General features: G+C 38.2%; 1 protein-coding gene across 1 annotated transcript; it reads right to left on the bottom strand.

Moving 5' to 3' along the window:
- Positions 1 to 2,308: 2,308 nt before the first annotated feature.
- On the bottom strand, positions 2,309 to 15,876 carry LOC121377822 (putative leucine-rich repeat-containing protein DDB_G0290503; the record flags this gene model as incomplete). Its single annotated transcript, XM_041505920.1, has 3 exons — positions 2,309 to 3,053; positions 13,476 to 13,682; positions 14,640 to 15,876. Coding segments are annotated over 3 exons (1,665 nt in total), but the record flags the coding sequence as incomplete, so codon positions are not given.
- Positions 15,877 to 16,116: the final 240 nt, after the last annotated feature.

Here is a 16,116-nt window from a genome sequence, read left to right on the forward strand (position 1 = left end):
AGATGCTCAAAGGCAAAAACGGTTTATATGCATATCTGCCAGAAAAGAGATCTCCACTTAGATCCAAAGTCGTTTCTGGACAAAACTCCAATTCCAGTTGTGGAGGAGACTAAATTTCTGGGGGTTATATCTGATAGGAAGCTATCTTTTATGCCCCATCTTAAATATGTTAAAAAGAAGGGCTTGAAAGCTCTCAATATTTTAAAAGTTATTGGTAATACAGAATGGGGAGCAGACCGAAAGGTTATGCTCCGTCTATATAGATCTATCGTGAGGTCTCAACTTGATTATGGATGCCTTGTGCATGGGTCGGCACGTACTTGCAGATGCTAGATCCTATACACAATCAGGGACTTAGGCTTTGTCTTGGTGTATTTAGAACATCTCTTGTAGTGTGCGTTGATGCACACGAACCTTGTTTGGGTGCTAGACGTGCCAAGCTTTCTCTGCAGTATGATACCAAGATTAAATCTTTGCCACAACATCCTACACATAATGCGGTGTTTGACAAGAAATATATGAAGTTGTTTGATGCAAGGCCAAATGCTATTCATACATTTGGTCTTCGCATTAAACATTTTTTGTCACTTTCCAACATTTATTTAACTGACACTTTGGAAACTCCTTCATATTTTGTTTTACCACCATGGTGTATTACACCACCTAAAATTGTGTTTGATCTGGCGCATCTGAAGAAAGATCCCCTGCATGTGCTGTAACCTCACCGTGGTGCAGGGGTGTAACGTTCTCTTTGAGAATGGCCAATACAGCACAAAATTGAAGTTTTGAGTAAAATTCAGTATCCGTAAAATTCTGTGATATTTGTGTTTTTGTACACTTCTTTACACTGTTTTTACACTGTTTTTGTTTAAGTCTTGAATTTTTATATTGATGTTGATCATCACTTTATTTATTTGCATTTCCATAGTTTGACACCCAATAGCCGATGTATTTTTCGTGCTGGGGTGTCGTTAAAAATTCATTCATTCATTCTGAAGAAAGATCGTACAGATGCTACTGTATATAAACAGTTTATCATGGAAATCCAAGACAAGGTACCGTGATTACATTACTGTGTATACAGATGGATCACGGGATGGAAATTATGTGGCTTGTGCTACAGTTTTTCCATCAGACACTATCATTTCCATGAGACTGCCCGATTCAGCATCGATTTTTAGTGCTGAAGTTTGGGCAGTCATTAAAGCCTTGGAAGAAATTAAAGATTCCATAGCATCCAAATTTATTATTTTTACTGATTCACTTTCGTGTCTTAAAGCTTTACGAAATACGAAGCTGGACCATCCCCTAATTGGGATGGTGATACGAAAGTGTGTCTTTTTATCTATTGCCAAAAAAGATGTTGTATTTTGTTGGGTGCCCAGCCATGTTGGCATCAGGGGTAATGAAGAGGCATATTCAGCTGCCAAGTCTGCTTTGGATTTGCCTCATGCCGGGGTTGGTGTACCTTATACCGATTTTAAATATTGTATCAACCAATTTATCTTTTCGACTTGGCAACGTGATTGGGATGGTGAAGTTGCGAACAAGCTTCATGCTATCAAGCCAGTCTTGGGAGAGTGCAGGAAGGATGAAATAGTCTTGTGTCGTGCCCGCATCGGTCATACATATTTGACCCATTCATTTATCTTAAAGAAAGATCCTCCACCTCAGTGTGAGCACTGTTAGTGTACTCTGACTGTCTGTCACATTTTGGTGGAGTGTAAGCAGTTGTCAGCAATTCGAAAATATTTATTTGGACAAAGAAATGTGATGGAATCATTTCGATTCCATCCAGAATTAGTGTTACAATATTTACGTGATACTGAATTTTATTCTAAATTTTAAGAATATCTATCTGTGATATTTGTATTTTTACACAGTCCTTTACACTGTTTTTATTTAACTGTTGAATTTTCATATTGATGTTGATAATCACATTGGGTTTACATTCACCATAGTTTGACACCCAATAGCCGATGTATTTTTCGTGCTGGGGTGTCGTTAAACATTCATTCATTCATTCATTCATTCAGGAGATCTGCCCTCCTATAGATGAGACACTAGGTCGAGATTCATAGAACCAACCATTAGTTTGTCAAATGCCCATCCGACTGTGAATTGAGCAGCGATATGGTCCTGATATGGTTTTTTCGTTCAGATTCCAGTAATTCTGTATTGGGTGGTTGAAACATTTTGATGCCCTGTATACTGTATCTAGGAACCTGAGGCAGGGATAGAAAAAATTGCTCGCAGAGCCCTAATTACAATGTGAATCGCTAAACATCAAACACAAAGTCACAAGAGATAGGCTGGACACAGTTTAATTTTTTAGCTTGTTGTGCTGAAATGTCAAAGACAGAATCACTGAAACTGGAGATTTAAGACAGACACGTGAAGATAAATGTCTCTCAAAGAAGAATCCTTCGATTTAAGACATTTGTGGATACGTATAAGAACGTTTAATTGCGAAAGTTGAGCAATTAGACGGAAAATAAATATAAAATTCAATTAAATTTAAAACAAAAAATAAATACATAATAAAAAGACCCCAAACCAACCAACCCCACAAACAACACAAATTCAACCACATCCCCGCCACTCACCCCCCCCAAAAAAAAAAATTAATAATCAAAAAAAATAAAATAATAATAATAATTAAAAAAAATTAATAATAATAATAATAAAATAAAACAATAAAAACACAAAGAACTACCACCTGTCTCCGATTTCTTTGGGTAAAAACAAAAATAAATATATAAATTAAAAGGTCTTGTATTTACGAAAGTTTAGCAGATAGACAAAAGCAGAAAACACTGTAATTTTGTGATTTTACAGGACAAGTTCACATGCCACACCGCCAGAAAAACCGGAACAAGGAACATATTCCCATCTATACTTCGTGGCGGGTGTCAAAGCAACACACGTGTTGTTGGCTCCTGCTGTAGTATTACTGACCAGATCGTTGTCATCGAACGGGGAATCAGAATCAACCCAATATGTACGTCCTGAGGTTTCGTTGAACTTCGCTCCAATCAATGTCTTACTACCTTCTGGAATCACGAATACAAAGCAGTCGGTGAAAACAATAAATATTGATGATGATGATGATGACGAGCAATATAATATATTACGATGCGAAATACAGACACTAAGGCAATTCCAACTTAAGACACATGTTGTTGTTGTTGTTTTTGTTTGTTTTTTGTTTTGTTTTTTGGGAGGGTGTGTGTGTGTGTGTGTGTGTGTGTGTGTGTGTGTGTGTGTGTGATCGTTGTTGTTGTTGTTTTCTCATAAACAATTAAACATATATCTTTAAAAAAAACCCACGAAAACCAACAAGCCTATCCACCCACACAACAACAAAATAAATAAATACAAAAAAAAAAAAAAATATATATATATTCATCAAAGCAAATAATAATTCTTATTTTGTTTTTACACTACAATGCGATTTAAAAATTTGAGTATTCTAGGTTCGATTATTTTGTGCCTGTAAAATAAATTATGATACCATAAAAGGCAATGTCAGTTAGTGTAATTTGTGTAGATACTAGCTTTCTTATACTTTATTAAAGTTAAAAACAGAATAATGATTATATTTTAGGAATCGATATGGGTGAAATTGATCGGTATGAATAGCACTTTTATGAACCATGATTACAGCAGTTGAACACCTTTTTGGTATTACAGCTTTTTATTGTTAATGTTCATTGCAATGGCATTATATGCAATTATAATCAAATAAACATACTGTTTAAGTAACTTTGGTGCGTTGCATGTATTTGTATTTTTGCACAGTTCTTTACATTGTTTTTACTTGTATCTTGACTTTTTGTGTTGATTCTGATCACCCCTGCGTGTGCATTAACCTCACCGTGGTGCAGGGGTGAACATTCTTTTTATAGAATGGCCAATAAATGCACATCTCCTCGTATGAGGCGCCGTGTTTGCCGTGAGGTGCGACCCGTGAAAATGGATGATGGGATCCTGGTGATTGAGTTGGGGCATACCTGCGGGTCAGACTTCTGACAATATATCACTTTGGCCTGGAGTTCAAATAGACAGGCGGTCAGGGAGGCCTGATCAATCGGCTGGTCACGCCAAGCTCGAGTGCAAACAACCTTTGTTGTGTTTATTTTAGCCAAGAACAAACATTGTTTTATTTATCTTTTGTATTTGTTGCTCTTGGGGCGGTGGCTAGGGTCAATTGGGTGATTTATTTTTGTGTACCCCTGCGTGTGCTGTAACCTCACCGTGGTGCAGGGGTGTGACATTCTCTTTGAGAATGGCCAATACAGCACAAAATTGAAGTTTTGAGTAAAATTCAGTATCCTTAAAATTCTGTGATATTTGTGTTTTTGCACAGTTCTTTACACTGTTTTTGTTTGGGTCTTGAGTTTTTGTGTTGATGTTGATCATCACTTTATTTATTTGCATTACCATAGTTTGACACCCAATAGCCGATGTATTTTTCGTGCTGGGGTGTCGTTAAACATTCATTCATTCATTCATTCATTCATTATTTTTGTGTATTGCCCAAGTATATTAACCATGTATCCCTGACATGGATGTCTGCTGGTTATCCGCAGCACCATGTGCCCTTGTTGGACTCAGTGGTGGGTGGGAGCATGGTTGATGAATTAACACTCCATACTAACATGGATATTAACAAATCTCCAACATTTGATGGGACGCTGAAGAGAGTCCGCACCGAGGTTTCGGATTCCTCCTCCTCTGATGAGGAATCCATGTTGTCTAGTTTGACTGTGAAGAAATCAAGGGTTATTTCTTCGGATATTTGGCCAAGGTTCCTCGTTATAGAATCTTCAAACGATGGAGCTTTGCAAAAATTATCACCTTTTGCAATCGAGAAGGGACTCCAAGGCTTGGCTGGTGAGCCGAAGAGTGTTAAAAAGTTGAAGAATGGTTCTCTGTTGGTAGAATGCTCCACTGAGAGTCATTCCAAATGTCTTCTCAAATCCAAAATGCTATGCAATATATCCATCAAAGTCAGTGTGCACAAGTCCCGTAATTCATCAAAGGGAGTGATTCGATCACGAGATTTGGAAGGAGTGAGTGAAGATGAGATATGTGAAAATCTCTCTTCACAAGGTGTTTCGTTTGTTAAACGGATACGTGTTCGTCGGAACAATGAATTGGTTCCAACAAACACATTTATCATAACTTTTGATAAATCTCTCCTTCCTGAATCCATCAAGGGTGGGCATCTAAACATACCAGTTGTACCATTCATTCCAAATCCCTTGCGGTGTTTTAAATGCCAAAAATATGGACATAGTCAAAACACCTGCCGTGGCAAAATGACATGTGCACGATGTGGGCAGTTCGACCACGAGAGCAAGACATGTCATATTGATATATCATGTACTAACTGCAAGGGAAACCATTTTGCTTACTCTCGAGAGTGCCCAAGATGGCAATTGGAAAAACGGATACAACAGGTTCGGGTTGAAAAACGTGCGTCGTTTCCAGAAGCCAGAAAGTTGGTGGGGACTAAGTCAGCTGTTGCTGTGGAGAAATCCTATGCTGCAGCAGTTAAGGTCTCTACTACAAGTACTTCAGTTCGGACGGATTTAACCTGGCCTAATGATGTTGATCGATATCAGAAATTATTGGATGTAGAAAAGGCTCAAAAGCGGGCAGCAAATGATGTTCAGATGCAAACTGCTGTGTCCCAAATTTCCTCAGATTCTCAGAATGCTCCAGTGGTTTCACCAGTTGCAAAACCAGATTGTAGCAAACCTGTCACCAAAAAACAACATAAAGATAACTTGTCAGGTAGACTAAAGTTTCAACTGCTAATTCATTTGAGGCTTTGGATGATCTGGAACGTGAGATGGACATCTCTCAAGATTAAATTGGATGATCTGGAACATGAGATGGACATCCCTCAAGATTATCCACGAACAAAAAGACCACCAAAGCCTGCGATAACTCCCATACTTCCACCTAATGGGAAATAAATTCCTACAGTGGAACTGCCGTGGGCTTACGCCCAATTTTGATGAATTAAGTCTTTTAATTCAAAAACATAATCCTATTTCAGTGTGTCTTCAAGAAACTTTCTTGAAGGACACTGATCATATTACCATGAGAGGATTTAACCTCTATCATAAGTTTCATGAAACTGAAACTAGAGCATCTGTGTTTCTTTCCATTCTTGTTAATGAAAACATTACTCAGAGTGTAGTAACATTAAATACCAATTTACAAGCTGTGGCTGTAAAGGTCACGGCTCATAAAACTGTTACCCTATGTTCAGTTTACTTGCCACCTCATAATCATTTTAATTTTAATCCTAGGGATCTTCAAGATCTTATTGATCAGCTCCCTGCTCCCTTTATTATTATGGGATATTTTAATGGTTACCACACTTTGTGGGGATGCGAGGATATCAATATTAGAGGTAAACAATTGGAAGACTTCATTCTCAAAAAAGACTAACTTTTATTTACTGATAAAAGTCGTACATATTTTCATTCTGCAAGTGGATCTTTCACTTCCATAGACTTAACTCTTTGTAGTCTATCACTTTTTGTTGGTTTCTCCTGGAAAATTGGTTCAGACCTTTGTGGTAGTGACCACTTTCCCATTATTTTGGAGAATGATGGACCACCATCACTTAAAAGATGCATTCAAAGAGCGAAACAGGTTGCTTGAGCGGTTCAAATGTGAATCTACAGCAGACAACCTGGATGCATTTCGTATTGCTACCCCTGCGCGTGCTGTAACCTCACCGTGGTGCAGGGGTGTAACATTCTCTTTAAGAATGGCCAATACAGCACAAATAAAAAATTTGAGTAAACTTCAGTATCTATCTGTGATGTTTGTGTTTCTTTACACTTTTTGTTTAAATCTTGAGTTTTTATATTGATGTTGATCATCACTTTGTTTGTATTACCAAAGTTTGACACCCAATAGCCGATGTATTTTTCGTGCTGGGGTGTCGTTAAACATTCATTCATTCCTATTGCTAGGGCTAAGGCTCGCAAAGACATTAGACAGAGTAAGAAAACATCTTGGAGAATTTTTGTCTCCAAGTTGAATTCACAAACATCAGTAAAATATGTTTGGAATACGATCCGTAAAATCAAAGGTAAAGAATCCAGTAATACAGTTCATCATTTGTCTCTCAATGACACGGATGTCACGTCTCATCGTGATATTGTCAATGCACTGGCAGACAACTTTCTCATAATTCATCTTCTGCTTTCAGTACAGATGCTTTTACATCTTTCAGAACTAAAGCTGAAAAGCAGTCCATTAATTTTTCAACTGACAATGCTGAAGTGTACAACAGGCGTTTGTCTATGGAGGAATTGCAGGATGCTCTTCATAGAGCCCATGATACTTCAGTAGGACCAGATGAAATTCGTTATCAGTTATTGAAACATTTACCTGAATCATCCTTGATGGTTCTTTTGAATATTTTTAATAACATCTGGATTTCTGGAGACTTTCCTTCCGATTGGAGGAAAGCTATTATCATTCCTATTCCCAAGCCTGGTAAGGATCCAACCAATCCTACTAGCTATCACCCTATCGCTTTGACAAATTGCATTTGTAAAACCATGGAACTAATGATCAATCGTAGACTTCTCTGAATCTTGAATCACATAAATTGCTTACTAATGTGCAATGTGGGTTCAGATCTAGACGTAGCACGGTTGATCATCTTGTTAGATTTGAAACGTTTTGTAGGGAAGCTTTCATCCATATGGTTTCAGTGTTTTTTGATTTGGAGAACGCTTACGATACCACGTGGAAGTATGGGATTTTAAACGACCTCCATGGCATGGGCCTTAATGGTCGCCTTCCTGTTTTTATATCTCAATTTCTAAGAGATAGATCTTTTAAAGTCCGAGTGGGGTCGACTTTGTCCGACATTCACCCACAGGAGATGGGTGTGCCTCAAGGTAGTATCCTGTCTGTAACTTTATTTTCTATGAACATTAACAGCATCACCCAGTGTTTAACACCTGGTGTGGATTGCTGGTTATATGTCGATTATTTTCAGATTTGCTATAGATCGTCCAATATCAGTATCATTGAACGTAAGTTGCAGCTTTGTTTGAATAAACTTCATCAATGGGCAACTGACAATGGCTTTAGATGCTCAAAGGCAAAAACGGTTTCTATGCATATCTGCCAGAAAAGAGATCTCCACTTAGATCCACAGTTGTTTTTGGACAAAAATCCAATTCCAGTTGTGGAGGAGACTAAATTTCTGGGGTTATATTTGACAGGAAGCTATCTTTTATGCCCCATCTTAAATATGTTAAAAAGAAAGGCTTAAAAGCTTTGAATATTTTAAAAGTTATTGGTAATTCAGAATGGGGAGCAGACCGAAAGGTTATGCTCCGTCTGTATAGATCTCTAGTTAGATCAAAACTTGATTATGGATGCATTGTGCATGGGTCGGCACGTAATTCTTACTTGCAGATGCTAGATCCTATACACAATCAGGGACTTAGGCTTTGTCTTGGTGCATTTAGAACATCTCCTGTAGAGAGCTTGTACGTTGATGGACACGAACCTTGTTTGGGTGCTAGACGTGCCAAGCTTTCTCTGCAGTATGCTGCCAAGATTAAATCTTTACCAACAAATCCAACACATGATGCGCTGTTTGACAAGAAATATATGAAGTTGTTTGATGCAAGGCCAAATGCTATTCGTACATTTGGTCTTCACATTAAGCGTTTTTTTGTCGCTTTCCAACATTGATTTAACTGACACTTTGGAAACTCCTTCATATTTTGTTTTACCACCATGGTGTATTACACCACCTAAACTTGTGTTTGATCTGGCGCATCTGAAGAAAGATCGTACAGATGCTGTTGTTTTTAAACAGTTTATCATGCAAATCCAAGACAGGTACCGTGATTACATTACTGTATATACAGACGGATCACGGGATGGAAATTCTGTGGCTTGTGCTACAGTTTTTCCATCAGACACTATCATTTCCATGAGATTGCCTCACTCGGCATCGATTTTTAGTGCTGAAGTTTGGGCAGTGATTAAAGCCTTAGAAGAAATAAAAAATTCAATAGAATCCAAATTTATTATTTTTACTGACTCACTTTCCTGTCTCCAAGCTTTACGTAATATGACGTTGGAACGTCCCTTAATTGGGATGGTGATACGGAAGTGTGTCTTTTTATCCATTGCCAATAAAGACATTGTATTTTCTTGGGTACACAGCCATGTTGGTATTAGGGGTAATGAAAAGGCAGATTTAGCTACCAAGTCTGCTTTGGATTTGCCTCATGCCAGGGTTGGTGCACCTTATACTGATTTTAAATATAGTATCAACTAATTTATCTGCTCGACTTGTCAACGTGATTGGGATGGTGAGGTTGCGAACAAGCTTTATACCATCAAGCCATTATTGGGAGAGTGGCAGTGCAGGAAGGACGAAATAGAATTGTGTCGTTCCTGCATCGGGCATACATATTTAACCCATTCATTTATTTTAAAGAAGGATCCTCCACCTCAGTGTGAGCACTGTCAGTGTCTTCTGACTGTGCGACACATTTTGGTAGAGTGTACCCATTTGAAAGCAATTCGAAAAGATATATTTGGACTACGAACTGTGATGGAATCCTTTCGATTCCTTCCAGAACTTATTTTACAATTTTTACGTGATACTGAATTTTATTCAAAATTTTAATTATATATATATCTGTGATATTTGCCTTTTTTACACAGTCCTTTACACTGTGTTTTTATTTAACTGTTGAATTTTTATATTGATGTTGATTATCAAATTTGCTTTTACCATAGTTTGACACCCAATAGCCGATGTATTTTTCGTGCTGGGGTGTCGTTAAACATTCATTCATTCATTCATTCATTCATTCATTCAATCTTTTTGGACAGTCATTAAAGCCTTAGCCCCTGCGTGTGCATTAACCTCACCGTGGTGCAGGGGTGAACATTTTTTTATAGAATGGCCAATAAATGCACAACTCCTCGTATGAGGCGTCTTGTTGGCCGTGAGGTGCGACCCGTGAAAATGGATGATTGGATCCTGGTGATTGAGTTGTGGATACCTGCGGGTATGACTTCTGACAATACATCACTTTGGCCCGGAGTTCATATAGATTGGTGGTCAGGGAGGCCCGACCTGATCATTTGGCTGGTCACGCCAAGCTCGAGAGCATACAACCCTTTCTTTCGTTATATTTTCCAAGAACAAACATTGTTTGAATGATCATATGTTTTTGTTGCTCTTGTGGCGGTGGCTAGCGTCAATCGTGTGATTTTTTTCTTTTTTATTGCCTGAGTATATCAACTATGTATCCCCGGCATGAGTGTTTGCTGGTTATCCGCAACACCATGTCCCCTTGTTGGACTCCGTGGTGGGTGGGGGCATCGTTGATGAAAATTTATAACCCACTACTGGATAACAGTAACTTCCATACTTCAGATGGGACCCTGAAAAGAGTCCACACCGAGGTTGCGGATTCCTCATCATCTGATGAGGAATCTAGGACTATTGTTATTTCAAAAAAATCTAACTTAGTAACTTCTGAATCCTGGCCATCAGTTCTTCTGTAGATGGAGCCTTGAGCAAACTGTCACCGTTTGCTATTCAGAAGGGGCGTGTCGGCTTGTCTGGCGAGCCCAGGACTGTTAAAAAGATGAAAAATGGATCATTGCTGGTAAAATGTTCGACTTGGACTCACTCTCGGTGTCTTCTTAAGTCAACAGTCTTGTGTAATGTACCAATTAAAGTATCGCCACATTCCTCCCTAAACTCTTCTAAGGGAGTCATTCGATTAAAAGATTTGGAAGGATTCAGTGAAGATGAAATTACTGAAAACTTGTCACCACAGGGTGTGACATCAGTGAGGCGAATCAAGATTCGATGGAACAATGAATTAGTTCCGACGAATACTTTGATTTTAACTTTTGACAAGCCAACCCTTCCAGAGTCTGTTACGGCTGGACATATACATATACTTGTTGTGCCTTTTGTACCAAATCCGTTGCGATGTTTTCAATGTCAAAAGTTTAGCCATGGCCAAACTACATGTCGAAACAAGTTGATATGCGCTCGTTGTGGTCAATTTGATCATGACAGTAAGACATGTACCAATGACATTGTCAATTGTAAGTGAAACTATTTTGCATATTCGCGAGAATGTGAAAAATGGAAATTGGAAAAAAAGGTGCAGCAGGTCAAGGTTGAACAACACTTGTTATTTCCTGAGGCTAGGCAATTGGTGGAGAAGTATCTGTCGTAGAGGTGAAATCCTATGTTGCAGCAGTCAAGGTCTCCACACGAAGTGTTGCCATCAACACTGACCTAACGTGGCGATATGATGAAGCTAAATACAGAAAACTTTCAGATGTGGAAAAAAGCTACAAAACAAGCTGACAAGGCAGCTCAAAAACAACAAGAAGCTGTTCAAAAACACAAGACAACTACCACAATGACCCAAGTGTCTGTGGATTTACAACATCATGCAGGTAGATCCACTGCCGTGGTGCCAGGCCCTAGCAGTCTTTCTCAGCCATGAAAAGATAAAGTGTCATCTAAAAAAGATCGCTCTTCGGGGCGTTTAAAAAAAATTGAAATGCGTCCTATTCCAGTTAGCAATTCCTTTGATGCTTTGCTTGTTGATATGACTGACGAGATGGATGTTTCATCTCAGTCGTTCACGTTCAACATCAAAGGAAAAATTAATGCTAACTCCTGTACTTCCCCCGATGACTAATCCAGTCATTCAGTGGAACTGCCGTGGGCTTAGGACTAATTTTGATGAATCAAGTCTTTTAATTCAAAAACATAATCCTCTTGCATTGTGTCTTCAAGAAACTTTCTTGAAGGACACTGATCATATTACCATGAGAGAATTTAACCTCTATCACAAATTTCAAGAATCTGAACTGAAACGTGCCAAGCTTTCTCTGCAGTATGCTGCCAAGATTAAATATTTACTAAAACATCCAACACATGATGCGGTGTTTGATAACAAATATATGAAGTTGTTTGATGCAAGGCTAAATGCTATTCGTACATTTGGTCTTCGCATTAAGCGCTTTTTGTCACTTTCCAACATTGATTTAAGTGACACTTTGGAAACTCCTTCATATTTTGTTTTACCACCTTGATGTATTACACCACCTAAGATTGTGTTTGTTCTGGTGCATCTGAAGAAAGATCGCACAGATGCTGCTGTGTATAAGCAATTTTTCATGGAAATTCAAGACATCTACCGTGATTATATTCCTGCGTATACAGATGGATCACGAGATGGGAATTCTGTGGCTTGTGCTACAGTCTTTCCATCAGACACTATCATTGTCTGGGCACTCATTAAAGCCTTAGCAGAAATCAAAGATTCAATAGCATCCAAATGTATTATTTTTACAGACTCACTTTCGTGTCGTCAAGCTTTACGAAATATGAAGCTGGACCATCCCTTAATTGGGATGGTGATCCGAAAGTGTGTCTTTTTATCTATTGGCAATAAAGATGTTGTTGTTTGTTGGGTAGCCAGCCATGTTGGCATCAGGGGTAATGAAAAGGCAGATTTAGCTGCCAAGTCTGCTTTGGATTTTGCCTCATGCCAGGGTTGGTGTACCTTATACGGATTTTAAATATTGTATCAACCAATTTATGTTTTCGACTTGAAAACGTGATTGGGACGGTGTGGTTGCGAACAAGCTTCATGTCACCAAGACAGTCTTGGGAGATTGGCAGTCCTGCTACAGACAGTGCAGGAAGGATGGAATAATGTTGTTCTTGCTTGCATCGGCCATACATACTTGACACATTCATTTATTTTGAAGAAAGATCCTCCACCTCAGTGTGACCACCGTCAGTGTACCCTGACGGTACGCCACATTTTGGTGGAGTGTACTATTCTCAAAGAAAGTCGAACTTGTATTACAGTGTCTACGTGATACTGACTTTTATTCTAAATTTTAATTGTATCTATCTGTGATATTTAATTTTTTGCACAGTTCTTTACACTGTGTTTTAATTTAACTGTTGATCATGATTTTATTTATTTTCATTTACCATAGTTACTCCTCTGAAATGTTGGTATATATTTGTTTTTCTGTATTATTATTCAGTGTTTGTAAAAGGTATCCAACTAGGTAGGAGTCTTTTAATAATATTGCATTAATAAAACATAGCATAACGCAATTGCCTAACTGAAAATACAGTAACGTTTTAGCCTGGAATGGTGCTTTTAAAATGACTGTCAAAAACATTGCTCAGTGTAACAAAGTGTCTTCATGCAGTTTCTGAATCAGGACACCCTAAATGATATAAAACCACCATAAAACATTGTGCCTTATTTCAAGGTTTAACCCTTATTCTGCCCGACTATATATACTGGGAACATACAAAAATATGCGTGCGTGCGCGCATGTGTGTGTGTGTGTGTGTGCGTGTATGTCTACGTCTACATATACATATACATAATTACCCGAAAGGTAGGACATAACTTTAGTGTATATTTCACGATGAAAATCAATTTTCATATACGAGTCCAAGATGGCCAGTTTTCCTTTTTGTTGACCGCATATTCGCTTCGCTTCTTCAAATGATGTTAGTGATACAACAGGATATGAAAGGCACATTCGGAGACAGTCTTTTTTATATATCTGATATCCGATATTCGGTCTACATATTTCTGAAACAGGGGAATAACATATTATAAACAGGGTGTTAAAAACGTGTCGTCTTCTAATGCTAGGAGGAGACTACAAACTGTCACGGCGGGGTTGGCCAACTGCACGGATGCATTACCACAGTTGGACACCCAACAGCCGATGTATTTTTCATGCTGGGATGTCGTTAAACATTCATTCATTCATTCATTAACTGGACGGTTCAATTGCAATGTCCCCACTCCCGACGTACGACTTGTGCGCTGAGATTAACAAATAATCTTTGTATTCGACGAAAATTGAGTTATACATGTAAGAGCGCTCAGACGAGCAACCAATAAGTTTATTGATGGTCTTAAGTTTTATAAGTCAATATGTATAATGTGCGGGAGTGATTTTGACATAATATGGCAACTAACAAAAACACAACACAAATATAACTATGCAATCCAAAATTAGACAAAATTAAGAATAAAAATTACGCTTATAAAAGGTACATGGGGATGGTTCCATTTGAGAGTTGTGTTTCAGTCTTAAGTTTCATTCTGACATTAGTTGTCGATTTCTATGGTCAAGTGAAGTGTCCGAAAGTATGGTCTCCAGTTGTTCTATGTTTAACAATTATAATGCATTGGAATGAATGAATGCATGTTTAACGACAACCCTACTGCATTGGAAACAGCTATGTTGTGGCTTAGTGGCATTTCGTAACTATCGATAATTGATTTCCTGTAGCTTTCGGTCTACATGTGTGTTGTCAGTCATTAGTTGTCATAATAAAACTGTAAAATGCATATTAATCCACTGAAATAGGTGTAGCATAAAACTGTTTAATGATTCTAGTCCAATAAAACATCTCATACTAGTAGTTGTGATATAACTGTCAAATGGAGGTAAGTGAATTAAAAGAAAAACATACCAGTAATTTAAGAACTAATAATATAAAAAAAAAATGCGAAATTACAGACACATAGTGATACCTTCATAATCTGTCCAGTTTTTTCGACAGTACGTGGGAGCTTCCTTGGCAATTTTCAAATCTCTATTGGCTTTGTTCAGATCTTCAGTCAAATTGGTGATAGTTTCAGCCAGACTGGCGCAATTTGCAATGGCATTGTTCAGATCTTCAGTCAAACTGGTGATATTTTCATTCGCTTCGGTTAGATCTTCAGTCAAACTAGTGATATTTCCATTGGCGTTGTTCAGATATTTAGTTAAACTGGTGATATTTTCAGTCAGACTGGTGATAGTTTCATTGGCGTTGCTCAGATCTTTGATCAAACTGGTGTTATTTTCATTGGCGTTTTTCAAATCTGTAGCCAAACGATTGATAGTTTCATTTGCTTTGTTCAGACCTTCAGTCAGACTGGTGATATTTCCAGTCAGACTTGTGATATTTTCAGTGGCGTCGGTTAGATCTTCAGTCAAACTGCTGATATTTTCACTGGCCTTGTTCACCTCGTCAGTCAAACTGGTAATATTTTCATTGGCCTTGTTCAGCTCGTCAGTCAAACTACTGATATTTTCATTGGCGTTGCTCAGATCTTCAATCAAACTGGTGATATTTTCATTGGCGTTTTCCAAATCTGCATCCAAACTATTGATAGTTTCATTTGCTTTGTTCAGACCTTCAGTCAGACTGGTGATATTTCCAGTGAGATTTGTGATATTTTCAGTGGCGTCGGTTAGATCTTCAGTCAAACTGCTGATATTTTCACTGGCTTTGTTCACCTCGTCAGTCAAACTGGTGATATTTTCATTGGCCTTGTTCAGCTCGTCAGTCAAACTACTGATAGTTCCATTGGCGTTGCTCAGATCTTTGATCAAACTGGTGATATTTTCATTGGCGTTTTCCAAATCTGTAGCCAAACTATTGATAGTTTCATTTGCTTTGTTCAGACCTTCAGTCAGACTGGTGATATGTCCAGTCAGACTTGTGATATTTTCAGTGGCGTCGGTTAGATCTTCAGTCAAACTGCTGATATTTTCACTGGCTTTGTTCACCTCGTCAGTCAAACTGGTGATATTTTCATTGGCCTTGTTCAGCTCGTCAGTCAAACTACTGATAGTTCCATTGGCGTTGCTCAGATCTTTGATCAAACTGGTGATATTTTCATTGGCGTTTTCCAAATCTGTAGCCAAACTATTGATAGTTTCATTTGCTTTGTTCAGACCTTCAGTCAGACTGGTGATATTTCCAGTGAGATTTGTGATATTTTCAGTGGCGTCGGTTAGATCTTCAGTCAAACTGGTGATATTTTCATTGGCGTTGTTCAAATCTTTAGTCAAAATGGTGATATTTCCATTGGCGTTCTCCAGATATTCAGTCAAACTGGTGATATTTCCATTGGCGTTGTTCAAATCTTCAGTCAAACTGGTGATATTTCCATTGGCGTTGTTCAAATCTTTAGTCAAAATGGTGATATTTCCATTGGCGTTGTCCAGATGTTCAGTCAA

Source organism: Gigantopelta aegis, chromosome 7, assembly GCF_016097555.1.
Source record: "Gigantopelta aegis isolate Gae_Host chromosome 7, Gae_host_genome, whole genome shotgun sequence".
Classification (NCBI taxonomy): domain Eukaryota; kingdom Metazoa; phylum Mollusca; class Gastropoda; order Neomphalida; family Peltospiridae; genus Gigantopelta; species Gigantopelta aegis.